The 14,412-nt window shown below is 38.5% G+C and overlaps 1 protein-coding gene across 1 annotated transcript in view; it reads right to left on the reverse strand.

Annotated features, from left to right (window-relative positions):
- LOC144216647 (uncharacterized) overlaps positions 1-14,412 on the reverse strand; it is a 44,294-nt gene that overhangs the window by 14,772 nt on the left and 15,110 nt on the right. The window contains exon 4 of the mRNA XM_077746073.1: positions 7,679-7,788. Within this exon, the coding sequence (XP_077602199.1) occupies positions 7,679-7,788 (110 nt within the window). The remainder of the gene's footprint in view (positions 1-7,678; positions 7,789-14,412) is intronic.

Here is a 14,412-nt window from a genome sequence, read left to right on the forward strand (position 1 = left end):
GGAAGGGACTCTTCACCATTCCTATAAAGTTCCTCCCTGCTGCTTCTCACCTAAGTTCTTTTGCCATATTTCCTGCCTAAGAGGCCCTCCTCTTCCTCTATGCCCAATGAAACTCTTACTTATCCTTCATGGCCACATTTACTTCCCACCTCCTGAGTTTTCGGGTCCATGGATGGCTCTTAATTCTCTGAAATCTTGTAGCTCTTATTACTTTAATCATTTTCTTAACATTTACTATTTGTGCCATGTATAGTTAATGAACTATTTTGGAGGTGCTGGTTTTAATTCTTTCTGGGAGATTATAAGCAAGCTATTTGAGGGTAGAGATTGTGTCTTTTCCTTTTTTTTTTTTTTAAACTGCACCTTCCTCCTGCCCTGCATCCACTAAAAGTGAGCATTTGGCAGAGTGCTTTATTTGAATTAACACATACAAGAATAAAATATGGTATATTCCCTAAGGGAACCAATTATAAATTTTACTTAAAGGGGCATTAAAAAATTAAATTACAAAGCTCATATTAGCAGAAGATAAAAAGTTTAACCAGCAGCTGCTACAGATACAGGGATGTTTGAGAATTAATTATAGATATAAATCTGAAAGTAAGAGAGCATGTGAGTAAATTGGGAGGTATGATGGTTAAAGAGAAGGAGAAAATAGCTAAACCTTACTTAATGTATTTCTTTTTCGTAAATAAGGGAAGTATGTGCATTCTCTAACCCACTAGACTGTAAGCTCCATGAGGCCAATTATCACCCCTCCTCTGTTCATCACAGTGAAGCCAGCTCCTGGTTCTCTGTCTAGTGGGATTCAACCACCAGGCGGGAGACTACGGTTACATAACCAGGATACATTTTGTAGTGAATATTTCTGCAAAGATCATGCACATTTTCTAGCATTTCCAGAATTTGTACCCAGTTTCTGCAATGGCAACTAGGGACTGATTGACATTAGTAAAGTATTAGGAATGCCCTCAATGAAATGCATATAGTCAGGGAAGTAAAACCTCTGTGCCGTGGAGACTATCTTCATAGTAGTTGCAGTCAGGACAACTGAGAGCTGTCATTAACAAGGATCTCTGATAAAAAGAAGTGGCCAAACCGAACAAGGAAGAGCATCAGACTGGAGCAGTGTAGATCAGCAGTGGACGTAGAAGCTGATGTGAAGAGTGGCATAGGAAGGATTCAAAGTAGAACTAGAGGGACATTCTCTAGCTTCTCTTAGTTAAGGGCTTCATTGTATCTTAGTGAGGAATTTATGGTGATTTTATCAGTCATATTTCTTTAGATTGCACTACAGAAACAGTGACCTCCAGCTCTCTGTGGCTTGAGACCACAAAGCTTGCTTGCATTTCAGGTGGGCTGCAAGTCCGCTGAGGGCTTATTGCCCCTGCTCTTTATTTTGGAACACAGACCCATAGAGAAGCCGCTACCTGGGATCCTGCAGGATAAGGATTTCCAAATGTAGCAAATAAAAATATAAAACATCCAGTTAACTTTGAATTTTTGATAAACAAATAATTTTCTTTTCTTTTTTTTAAATGTTTATTTTTGAGAGACAGAAGACAGAGAGACAGAGCGTGATCAGGGGAAGGGCAGAGAGAGAAGGAGACACAGAATCTGAGGTGGGCTCCAGGCTCTGAGCTGTCAGCACAGAGCCCAACGCGAGGCTCGAACTCATGAACTGCGAGATCATGACCTGAGCCGAAGTCGGCTGCTTAACCGACTGAGCCACCCAGGCGCCCCCGAATAATTTTCTTTTTAGTGTAAGTGTGTCTCATGCAATATTTGGCACATACATATACCAAAAAAGTTATTTGTTGTTTTGTAGTTCAAATTTAACTGCATGTCATATTTTTTTTTTTTCTGGCAACACTTTGCCAGGCCCATCAACGGAGAAAAAGAGAAATGATGTGACTTTTAAATAATCTCAGAAGTGGTACTTGACACTTGCGCTTCTTTCTTCTTTTTTAAGTGTATTTATTTATTTTGAGAGAGCACATAAGTCGGTAAGGGGCTGAGAGAGAGGGAGAGAGAGAGAATCCAACAGGCTTGGCCATGGCAACACAGAACCCACGAACCATGATATCATGACCTCAGCTGAAGTCAAGAGCTGGACGTTTAGCCGACTGAGCCACCCAGGTGCCCCTTGACACTTCCAATTCTTAGTCATTGGCCAAAAAAGACTGACTAAGTCTGACGTCAGTGGGTTAATCCTCGCTTAGAGTAGGCCTAGGAAGGAAGGAGCCGCAATCATGATGATACTACAGTATCATCTATGACAGTACTAAGAATGGAAAGTTCATTTCATTGTATGTGTGGGTTTGTAGTTTTCAGTGATCTTTTTTTCCATCTCTGAAAAGGAGCTAAAACATCTCCTTCAGTTAGTGTGAAGGAGAAGTAAGTGGGATATGGAAGGCCTACCTGACATTTACTATCTCTCATTCTCTGAGCTTCAGAGCAAAGAGGTTCTTTGCGGCTCTGTTCCTAGTTAAGGGGACCACTCAAGTTTGACAATGAGGTGTCATTTATGTTATGTTGACTGTCTTATTAGGCCCCATTATTTTAGGACAAGGCTCCTAATGTTTGTGAGTGAGCAGTGAACTGAGAATGGAAATCTGAGAGGGTGAAGCTTTTGCCAGCAAAAGCTAACACACCTCTAAAGTGTTTATGTTTGCCTGGGGCCTATAGCCTCTCCCATACTTCCTTGGGGATGGCCTCCTTTCTTTATACACACAGTGCAGGCTCTTCTTTGTAACTATTTGTCCTGTTAAATGTACTCCTTATTCATATTTCCCTACATTTCAAAGGATATTTTGCTGGGGAGAGGTCATTGGTGGATAGAGATACGCAGTGGTGATACACAGATTTTCTTCGTCCTTAAAGCCCTTCTAGTTTGGCCCAAGGTCTTAACATATATTCAAAATCTTTACTGAGAATTATTTTCTAACTTTTCTCACTTTTGCCTGCGCCAGAATTCACTGTTAACTTAGTACAACATGTGGAAATTTCTCCCTTTTGATTCCAAGGTCAATCATAACAGAGTTAAATCTCTGAAATGGCCTGAATATAATGAATACATTTCATCTACATTGACTTGTTTTGCTGGGTTTTTCTTTTTCAGTTAAAGGCTGTTTCTAAATATTATTTTCCTACTACATTATAATGTGCTTTATATTCAGAGTTTGCCTAAACAGGACATTTGGCTAATGAAGTGAGATAATAGGGAATTAAATGGTTTTCAGTGTGAAGGGAACAACATTATTTACAGGGTATATTGCCGATTAAGGAAAATAAAAGACTTTTCTTTCCCTTAAAGAAAAAAAAGACAAAATAATAATTAAGGTCCTTACACATACAGTCATTCCCAACTTGTGATATGGTGTGATCACATGGGATTTCCTAATTTAGTATGAACCACAAGATGATAGTCCTTTCATATTGAACATGCTGGTATAAAATGAGACTTACACACTGCCTGTCACCATTCCTAACAATTATCATGTACTTTTGGGTGAAAAGTATGGTTTGTTTGAAAACACATGGGACTCTAAAATCCTATAAATATATTTTTTTCGGATGGCATTACTTCATCACAGTGCCATCAGCACTGTGAACTATATGACTTTCTTGTTTTAAGCACTGGGGATTGACAAAATAGTTTAAAACAATGGGGCAGAATTTGCGGATATTAAGACAAATTTTTATGAAAATACACTGTGTGCTCCAATACAGGCTACAATAAAGGTTGCTTAACCCTATTGACAAGTTGTTTTACTCTTAAGTATATAATTTATTGGCAAATTTCAGCTTTCTTTAAAAAAATAAATTGATAGTTTTTAGTTTTATACCTGTGTATAGTTTTTTTTTAATAACAAAAGTAAATTATTCTGTAGTTGAGAATGAAGATTCCAGAAGTAATAGGAGCATTTTAAGATCATCTGGTTCCAGGATGACTGAATCTAGTCTGGGTGCTGCTACTCCCCCTGACTTTGCTCCTGGCTGATGTTGCTGATCAGTGGAATTGGACTGGGAATCATAGTCCTTTTTAACCCAGAAGTTCAGGTGACCAACTCGCAAACCGGTCTGACTTGGCAGATAAGATGGAACAATTTTGCTGATGCTAAGGAGTCCAGCCCCTTTATCTTACAGAAGTGGACATGGGTCCTAGACAGGCTGCAAGAGGGCAGAGCTGGGACTGGGTCCGTTTTGATTTATAAATGCAGTGCTCAGGGCACCCGGGTGGCTCAGTCAGTTGAGCGTCTGACTTTGGCTCAGGTCATGATCTCACGGTTCGTGGGTTCGAGCCCTACGTCGGGCTCTGTGCTGACAGCCAGCGCAGAGCCTGGAGCCTGTTTCGGATTCTGTGTCTCCCTCTCTCTCTGACCCTCCCCTGTTCACGCTGTCTCTATCTCAGAAATAAAAAAACAAATAAAATAAAAAAGATAAATGCAGTGCTCATCCTCTTTACCAGATGGTTTAGACCATTTAATTTGATGCAGATACTTTAAAATGGCATTTTATTTTGCATGGTATATTGATATAAAATATTACGCAGTAATGTCAGAAGAGAAACAAAGGAGAAAACAGTCCTCTTATTTTCATGCACAGAAAACAATGGAGTTGGAAAAAAAGCATAAAAATAGTATATAGACATACTATTTTGTGAATAATTCAAATTACTTCCAGAATTGTTCTAAGAACTTTATGTTCTCAGTTGTTTAAAATGGTTTGGGGAGGGGAGAAAGAGAGTGAGACCCATAGCCTTTGAAATGGCAGATTCTTTCTTTAGAGGACTCAGACTTAAACTGATTCTAAGACTGGTTTAATCAGTAATCTGTCATCTGATGATAAATTGATCTGCTGTGGGAAATAGGAGGGGGCTAAGAACTAGGAGACAGAGGGAGCCCAGCATTCCTGGTAAACACCACGAGATGGGGAAATCTGCATTTTCACCTTGCGCTCCATACCTCTGGGCACAATGTCCCATGCTGGGGAAATGGTAATTAATTAGTGCCCATCTTCAGTTTTGAGTCAACTGGAGAGTACACACAGAGAACTGTTTATTTTAGCAATACGTGTTTATTGTTTTATAGATACCTGTTCCATAGTTTCACCTTCAGGTAGAGACAGTGCAAGGCATAATTGATAAGCAAAGAAATGAGTTTTCAGTGTCACTAACTTTGTATTGTTAAAATTTTCACACTATCCTCTGCGCCCCCTACATTCCTTCCCCAGTTTGATATATTCTTCATTTCTCTGAGATATTCTCTGCCAAGGGCTTCTAAGACCTGTGTATTAATTAATACCTGTTTTTAGGTAAAGATCTGATAATGTTATTAATACTGAAATATAGTCGATTAATAAAATATTATTTTCCACAAGGCTATTTGCATTTTAACAGGCAAACAAAGCCTTAAACCAAAGAAATCATAATTTTTCTGTTTGGTTTGGTGACAGATATTTTGGTGGGATCTTCTCACCGGTCTTCTAACACCTGCAGGATCCAATCTTACTAGCTAGGGAAGATCGTGAAGTGTGAGATTAAACATTGTTGTTATTTAAGTCAAACAGCTTTGATGGGCTTGAGGAAGAAATGGCCACAATGAGGGATTGGTTATAAATGTAGAAATGAACTTTGTCTCCTGAAAAATAATTTTATTTATGACTGATCTTGATGTGAGGAACTCTAATTTTGTCTTCTGCTTCAAATGGTTGCTGTTCCCTCATTGACCCCATTCGGAGGGGCAGTGTCATGTCTCTTTTTTGAGATCTCTTTCTCCTGGTAACATTATGCTCAACCCCTTCCAAAGACCTTTATCCTTCATCTTCAGGCCAAAACCCTAATGGTTGAGTCATGAATAGGATCATGCATACATACTGTTTAATAATCAATCCTTTTTCTCCTTTTCATCCCCACCCAAATGCACTGTATAAACTACAAATTATTCAATAAAAGTGAACACACATTATCTCTGTGATCATACCACCATCTCAAATTTCTGTAGAACCGGAAGAAACTGACATTGGGTAATCAGATCATAGTGAAGTAGATTATAAAAAGTGAGTGAAATTGTTAGTGTTTGCAGGGACATATTCTTAAACATATAGTTTGGTGATAGCTCTCATAAAATGTTTAAAAGTGAAACTAGGGAATTAAAATGACCCTAAGAATAAGACAGGGAAAAAAATAGCAAAAGGAACATGACCGTTTAAGTTTTGATTATTGTATGACTAAGAATTCAAATGGGATAAACTCCAGCAGTATCTTGAGCTATAGGCCAATTGACAAAGAAAGGACAATACACGGATTCCTGTACTCTGCATTTGACGGAAAGATTGCTGAAGTTAAAAGGAAATAGTGGGATGCAGTAAGAGCTACAGAAGAAATATTCAGATGGAATTTTCTGGTTTTCCTCAATATGAAAGAGAGAGCAACTATGTCTTATGCTTTGAGTGGATGCTACTTACTAAGGTGCTCTTGAAGCTCTCCATGGTCATTGTTGGCACTGAGCAATATCTAGTGACCACTGGGTGTATTTGAATGGCCGAAGACCCAAGGAATATGGAAAACTGTAGCCTGACCTCTGCTCTTGCTGAGCTTTCTAACCTTTCTCACAAAATGTGTGTCCATTATTAGTAATGTAGATAAAAGTGCCTTCCACCAAGAGGGGAGTAGGTCAAAGGCCCAGGAAATGAAACAGGTTTAATATGTTCTGCTTGTGTTCTTCCTCCCCCTTTAAAAGCAGTATTTGAAAGAAAGATACAGAGGAAAATATTTAGCAACACAAATTTAAAAATTAACATAATAAGGAAATGAATCACTAAAGCTGTAAGAAGAGACTTCTGCAAATAAGATGCTACAATGTACGTTCCCTCTGGACAGAGGTCTGAGAAAAAAAATTTTTTTTCTAAGCCTAAGCCTTCATAGAACCAAACTGTACAGGTACTTGGAAGCATTATGCCTTGAGATGTTTTGTCAAGGAAGTGGCGTTTCACTCTTAGTATAGAAAACTACATTCTTCCACACACTCAAAAAAAAAGGGGGGGGGGAAGAAAAAAAAAATCACACCTCTATTCAGAGCCCAAGTTGTCATCAGAAAGGAAAAGGTTGGAGTTCATTTATCATGTGCATTTCTATGGCTACAGAGATAATTGGGTTGATTCCATCTAGCCTTCACTTCTCTTGCATTTTAATTGAAAAGCCTCCAGTGTTAGAAGCACAGAGCTGGCCTGAGACTTGAGGGGACTTCACTTAGGAAGCAGTGGACCAAAATGACAACCAGTGGACAGACTAAGCAGTCTGTGGGACCAGGGGCCTATTGTGTTACTGTCTGAAACTTACCAGCAAGGGGGGTGGAGATAGTCTGTGCATCTTGTTCTTGTGTTTGGCTTGAAAATACTTAACTGCTAGCAGTGCCTGGGTGGCTTAGTCGGTTAAGCATCCAACCCGACTTCAGCTTAGTTCATGATCTTGCAGTTTGTGAGTTTGAGCCCTGCGTCTGACTCTGTGCTGACAGCCTGGAGCCTGCTTTGGATTCTTTGTGTCCCTTTCTCTCTGCCCCTCCCCTGCTTATGCATTCTCTCTGTCTGTCTGTCTGTCTGTCTGTCTCTCTCTCTCTCTCTCACACACACACACACACACACACAAGTAAACATTTTTATTCAAGAAAATACTTACAAGTCTTCATTTCTGGATACATTTGATTTAACATTCTAATCATAGCATTTCTGTTAAGGTGAATACATGACGTCAGGTCTGCCATCAGCTTGCAGAATTTAAACTTGAGTCTGGGTGATTAAAATAAAGGATTCAAGGGTAAATGGCATCGAAGCAACAGAGAGTATAACCAGCTGGAACTTTTGGGTAGTGTTAAAATGGGCATACATTTAATATTGTTTTCACTTTCCCTCATCAAGCCCATCCCTATTAAAACTTTGCAGGTTCAGTTGGTCAGGTTTTATGATTGAATGGACTCTGAGCACGCTCAAGGTATGTGTAGGAAATTAATTTATAAGCTCTTCTAACTCTGAATCTCTAAGGTTTATTCTGTCTCTGTGTTGTTTGCATAATGCACTTTTGTACAGCTAAAGCACTACCTATAAAGGGATTATTTTCATATTCAGCACATTAAAAATCCAGCTCAATTCACAGATCCCATTCTGTGTTTATGCCTGAGATAACAGGTGAAAAGTATCTCATTACAAGTGTCCATGAAGCAAACATAAGAATGCGAATGTTTGGGGAGAGAATGTACCCCTACTGAAATTAATTCCCCAGTGGTTTTATTAAAGTCTGCAAATTGCATTATTTTCCCATCATATTTGAAATATTGCCCTCCCTTAATGCCTGCTCTAACCCATGCCATGCCGTCTTCCCTGGAGTGTCTAGACATGGTGTCTTAGATTTATGTGTATGATCTCAGTGTGTTACAACATCACTCCTGACTAATGCATTATTACAATACTTACAGATATTCCCAAGTGCCACTGTATTGATTAGAAAATCACCAATCTGCATATGCACACCATCTGTGCTGCGGAGAAGCAAAAAAATGCAGGATGACATTTGCCTGATTCGAGGGAAGATTCAGAAACCGCTAATAGAACGAAGAGGGAATTCTCTTTTTCAAAGAAGGAATTCGGCTTTTTAGAATAAAAAAAAGTACATAAGAATTTTTATAGAACTATAAAGTGTAAACCTAGAGTGTTTAAAACCACTCATTTCTCTCTCCTTTCAGGTAGATGGAAAGGCTGGGTCTCAGCATGCAAACAGCATGCTTAACCATTTAGATCCTGAAAATGATAGCATATCAGGACGACTGGTGCCATGAAATTGATAAATCTCAGCTCAGCTGCCGCAGCCCTTTGGTAGAAAAGCTGCCTGTAGTGAGCAGTCCGTTGTGTCTCAGTGGAAAGGCCAAAAGCGTGCCTGTAAAAGATGAATGAGGCACTCACCTACTGGGCTGAAATGCTTTTAAAGGACAGGAATCTGTTTATCTTTGATTGATTGTTCAGTCTGATACTTTCCTTTATAAAGTTTATTGACTACAAGAACATAAATCAAAGAAAAACAAATCACAGGTTCAATTTTGGGGGCATTGACATCCTGCCATCTTTACAGCAACTGCTCATACAAGTCAAGGGGCAGGAAGAAGGATGCAAGTAACTAGGGGGAAAAAAATTACATGATGGAAATGGCCACTAGCAAAGCTCTACTCTGATGATTCTCCTAACAGCTCTTTAGGTGGTGAATGTCTTGATACATACTATGGTGCCAAGAGTTTAGGCAGCGGCTAGAATGTGAATGGTCCAAAAAGAAGGGGGGAGATTTTTTTTTTCTAACAAATAGTTTATTGTCAAATTAGTTTCCACATAACATTCAGTGCTCATCACCACAAGTGTCCTCCTCCATGCCCATAAAGGGGGGAGATTTTTAAAACAAATAATTGCAAGCAAGTGACACTGTCAGATCTGCCATTTTTATCGTCCTCTATTATTGATCAGTCTGTCTCCAGTCTTATCTATTTGAGTGTATTTATTTCACTCTCTTCTATTCTTAAGAAAAAAAAAAGATGTAAATATTAAAAGAAGAACTCAGTTGAGTGAACTGAGGAAATAGCAGCAGGAGGCTCTATTGCCATCCTTGCCTGGAAGAAGCTCTTGTCTGCAAGGATTATGGGGTAAAACTCTAACAATGGTATAACCCAGGTGGATTTGTGCCAGTGACCCTCATGAAGGATCACATTGTGTCTCCTTTTAAACTAAACTTGCAGAGACTAAAATATCTAGAGGCCTCTGTTAGTGTGCCTCTCTCTACAGTTTGCCGAGACCAACAACCGGTTTCCCATTGTGGAGAGTTAAGAGCATCATTCTCAACATTTTTCCTTTTGAAATATCCCAGACCTAAAAAATAAAGAAAAAATAATTGCATTCTTCATTCCCTAGGCATTTTTCAAAATGGTTGCTTTCTAGTTTTTTCTGTGTAGACAGCTGAAATTATTTATGGGATACTTCAGGATTCAGAGTGCTGTTGTCTTTGGGTTTCAGAAGCCTGTCTCTGAACATCTTTTCTGTATTTCATGGAAAGCCAGTGGGGGCTGGGGAAAAAGAGGACACATAAACCAGTCCTCTCCAAGTGGGTGTCTGTCAGAATTTCCACTTGCCACCCCAGACAGCAAGAGTCATGGTACTATAACTGAACCATGAAAAGTAATGCTCGCCACACTGACAGTGGCTGTAGAAAACCGAGGGAAGGAGTTTGTTGCTGGAGAGTGTAAAACCTGTCCTTACTGCTTCTCTGCAGGAACCCAGAGCACCTCACAAAGCCTTCCCAAGAGCAAATATCACTTTGCAGTGGTCACCACTGGCAGAGCCACTAATGAGGCCTAATTGGAGAGACAGGGTCTGCCTGTGCACATTAGCATCTCTAAGTTATCCCAATTAAGGAACAAGATACAGCAGGGTGGGCGTTGTTTGGATACTGGTGGCCTGCTTGGGTGTGCTGCAAGGAACAAGGCCAAAGGCTGAGTGCCTCCAACCACCCAATGTGTGACCTAATTGCTAATTGATGCACAACTTTGGGTGGCCTGCTGATTCTTAATGATGTTTGAGACAGTTTGGGGTCCTAAAACAACAAGCTTGTTTTGGAACAAAGCCAATGATTTATCTTCATTTATTGGTGTTTTCACCCTTTTAGGGGAATAAAAAACATCGCAGGTTGGGAATAAGAAACCATAAGGAAAAGAGGCCCACTGTGGTTAATAGGTAGAAAGTCTAATAGGTAGAAAGTAATTCAGTGTTAGAGAAGATATTTCTGGAGCATTAAGGGGTAAGGGGAAAATAGAACAGTGTGTAGCACATCATAGTCTCAAGATGAGATCACAACAAGAAACTTTAAAAATTTATAGAATTTATCTTAGAACCCACTGCCTATGAGAATGGATTCATTATCACATTCTCCACAGTTCACTTCTGGTCTTCACATTTTCAGAGAACTGTGGAATGAGTATTAAACTTTTAGATGAATTACAAAGATTGAGAAAGTTGGGCTATTTTTGAAAACATGGAAATTGAGATGGGTTGAAATTTTTTATTACTCTATTTATTTATTTATTTACCATTGTTTAACTGCCTTCTATGCTCCAGATACACGGTTAGATGCTTGCTTGTAAGGTGTACAGGACCCTATCATCCCCGACTTCACAGATTTATACATTAGCAGAAAAAAGTCATTTAATGAAAAGAAAAGATAATAGCTGAATTTATTAAGTTTCTTAGTACCTCCTAGACCATGTGAAAGTGTTGATTTAATCTAGAGGTCGAGGCGTTTCCTAAAAATTGGAGTGATCTTGACATTGAGGAGGCCATTCCTCTGGTTCTTGGGATACACCTAATTTATAGTTTCCTTAAAATCACATAGATTACGGGGCACCTGGGTGGCTGTCGGTTAAGCAGCTTGTTCTTGATCTCAGCTCAGGTCATGATTTCACAGTTTGTGAGTTTGAGCCCCACATTAGGCTTAGTGGTGATGGTATGGAGCCTGCTTGGGATTCAGTCTCTCCTTCTCTCTGCCCCTCCCTTTCTTGTGTTCTCTCTCTCAAAATAAATAAATAAACCTAAAAAATCATATAGATTAGTATGTGGACTTTTAAAATCAAGAAATAACATAAACTTTACTTAAATATGGCATAGGTTTAAAAAATCCACTTGATTTCTACATAGTGACTGATTTAAGTGAGGAAAGGTATAGACTGTGAGAAAAAGATAAAGTAGAAAGAGACAGTAGGAAGACAGAAAAGAAAGGAAGAGAGATAGGGAAGGAGGAAAACAGTGAGGGAAGAAATACTCTCACGGTAATGGCAATACATATCAGCAGACATAAAAAGAAGAAAGCACTTGGCAGATACAGACAGGAAAGAAGAAATAGAAGAGATAGGGACATGGAAAAAGGCAATGGGAAGTGCAAAATTTGTGTATTGTGGCTCATGGGGCAATTTGTAAGCTGACATAAACTGATGTGGTCAAATCTTCCTTGTTTTTACATTGTAATATCTGAAGTAGTTACAGCCCCTTATTAACTCATTTCTCAGTGCTAAATAAAGGTCAGCCCCTAAACGTACTCTTACCATATGATCCAGCAATCATGTTTTTTGATATTTATCTAAACTGAAAACTTATGTCCACAAAAAACCCTATGCCTGGATGTTTATAGTAGGCTTATTGATAATTACCAAAACTTGGAAGCAACCAAGACGTCCTTTAGTAGGTGAGTAGATAAAGAAACTGTGGTACCTCTAGACAATGGGATATTATTCATCACTAAGTAGAAACAATCTTCACTTGATCTTAGCCAAAAGGCGGAGAAGCGATTTCTAAGTAGAAACAATCTTGCAAGCCATGAAAAGCCATGGAGGAACTCTAAAATTCCTATTACTATTAAATGGAAAAAGTCATTTTGAAAAGGCTGCATACTGTCTGATTCCAATTAATTCCAGAAAAGACCAAACTATGGTGACAAGAAGACGATCAGTGACTGCTGGAGATTAGGGATAAGGGAAATATGAACAGGTGGAGCAAAAATCTGTAGGCAGTGAAAATACTGTGTATTATATCAGAATGATGGATACATGGCTTTATTCTCTTTTCTAAACCCATAGAATGTACGACCTCAAGAGTGAGCCCTGATGTAAATTATGAACTCTGGATGGTAATGAGATGTCAATACAGTTCATCAGTTGTAACAAATGTACTGCTTTTGCTGGGATGTTGATAATGGGAGGGGAGGCTATCCATGTGTGAGGAGGAGATATATGGGAAATTTCTGTACTTTCTGTATTTTTTCTGTGGACCAGAAACTGCACTAAAAAATAAAATCGATTTTTATTTTTTAGTTTTTTAAACTTATTTATTTTGAGAGAGAGAGAGAGAGAGAATGTGCATGGGGAAGGGGTAGAGAAAGAGAGAGAGAGAGAATCCCAAGCAGGCTCCTACTGTCAGCACAAAGCCTGAGGTGGGCTTGATCTTACAGACCACGACATCATGACCTGGCCTGAAATCAAGAGTTGGATGCTTAACGACTGCACCTCCCAGCACCCCAAAATCTATTTTTTAAAAAACTAAAGACACGCACACACACACACACACACATACACACACACAGGGTAGGCACACACTGAAGAGAGACCATGTCCAGGGAGAAGGCGGTCAACTGCAAGCCAAGAAGAGAGGCTTCAGAAAAAGCTAAAGGCGATAACATCTTGATTTTGAACTTGTAGCCTCCAGAATGGTGAGAAAATAAATTTCTGTTACTTAAGACATTTAATCTGTGGCATGTTGTTGTGACAGCCTTACCAACCTAACACAAGGGTTATATCACATCTAGAGCATGTTGCTTTATACCCATCATACTGGGCATTGCTCACTGCTTACTGTCAAGACTTCTATCTGCTCTGGCTTTTACCAGACTTCTTTCTTCCTAGTGAGTTTTATGCTTGGAACTCCATTACTAATTTTTGAAAATTTACTTATAATTTTTACTTTTTATTTATTAAAATTTTAACTTAAATATAGAAATCAGTTCATCNTTGGTTTGGTTTGGTAATTGTACCAAAGTGTTACATGCTTATAGAAAAGTGCAGAGATCACAAATGTATAGTTTGTAAATTTTCACAAAATTTCACTGAAATAACAAGCATCTAGGTTCAGACACAGACCATAATCAGGATGTTAGAAGTTTCCTTGAAGCATCTTTTAGTCACTGTCTTTTTTCCTCAGAGTAACCATTTTCTCGTTTCTAATGCCAAGGTAGATTTGAACTTTTGTTTAAAGAGGTCTAGTCTTGAACTTTATATAATTATACAGTATATAATTCTATGTGTAGTTTTTTAGGTCAACATTATGTTGAGATTTGCATAATGCTACATTTAGCTACAATTCATTTATTGTCATTGGAGTATATTATTCCATTTTAAGGATATATAATAATTCATCCATTCTACTCAACAGTTTTGGGGATTTTTTTCAGTTTATGGCTATTACAAATGGTGCTCCTATGAAAATTACGCAAATTGTTAGGTCATTAAGTACATGCATTCTGTTTTAAATGATACTGCTAAACAGTTTTCCAAAGGGTTTTACCACTTCACATTTATACCAGCATTGTGTGAAAGTTTTAGTTGATCCAAATTCTGCTAATACTTGGTTTGGCAGCCTTTTTTATTTTAGCCATTCTGGTGTTATATACTTGTTTGTGTTAATTGTGGTTTGAATTTGCATTTTCTTGATAATCCAAGTTGAGCACATTTTAATTTGTCATTTTGTTTTGAGACCTATCTGTTCAGTTTTTCCCAATTCTAAAAATTGGTTGTCTTCCTTTATTGTATTGATTTGTTGGGAGATCTTTATGTATTGTGA

Source organism: Crocuta crocuta, unplaced genomic scaffold, assembly GCF_008692635.1.
Source record: "Crocuta crocuta isolate KB4526 unplaced genomic scaffold, BGI_CrCroc_1.0 scaffold48, whole genome shotgun sequence".
Taxonomy (NCBI): Eukaryota; Metazoa; Chordata; class Mammalia; order Carnivora; family Hyaenidae; genus Crocuta; species Crocuta crocuta.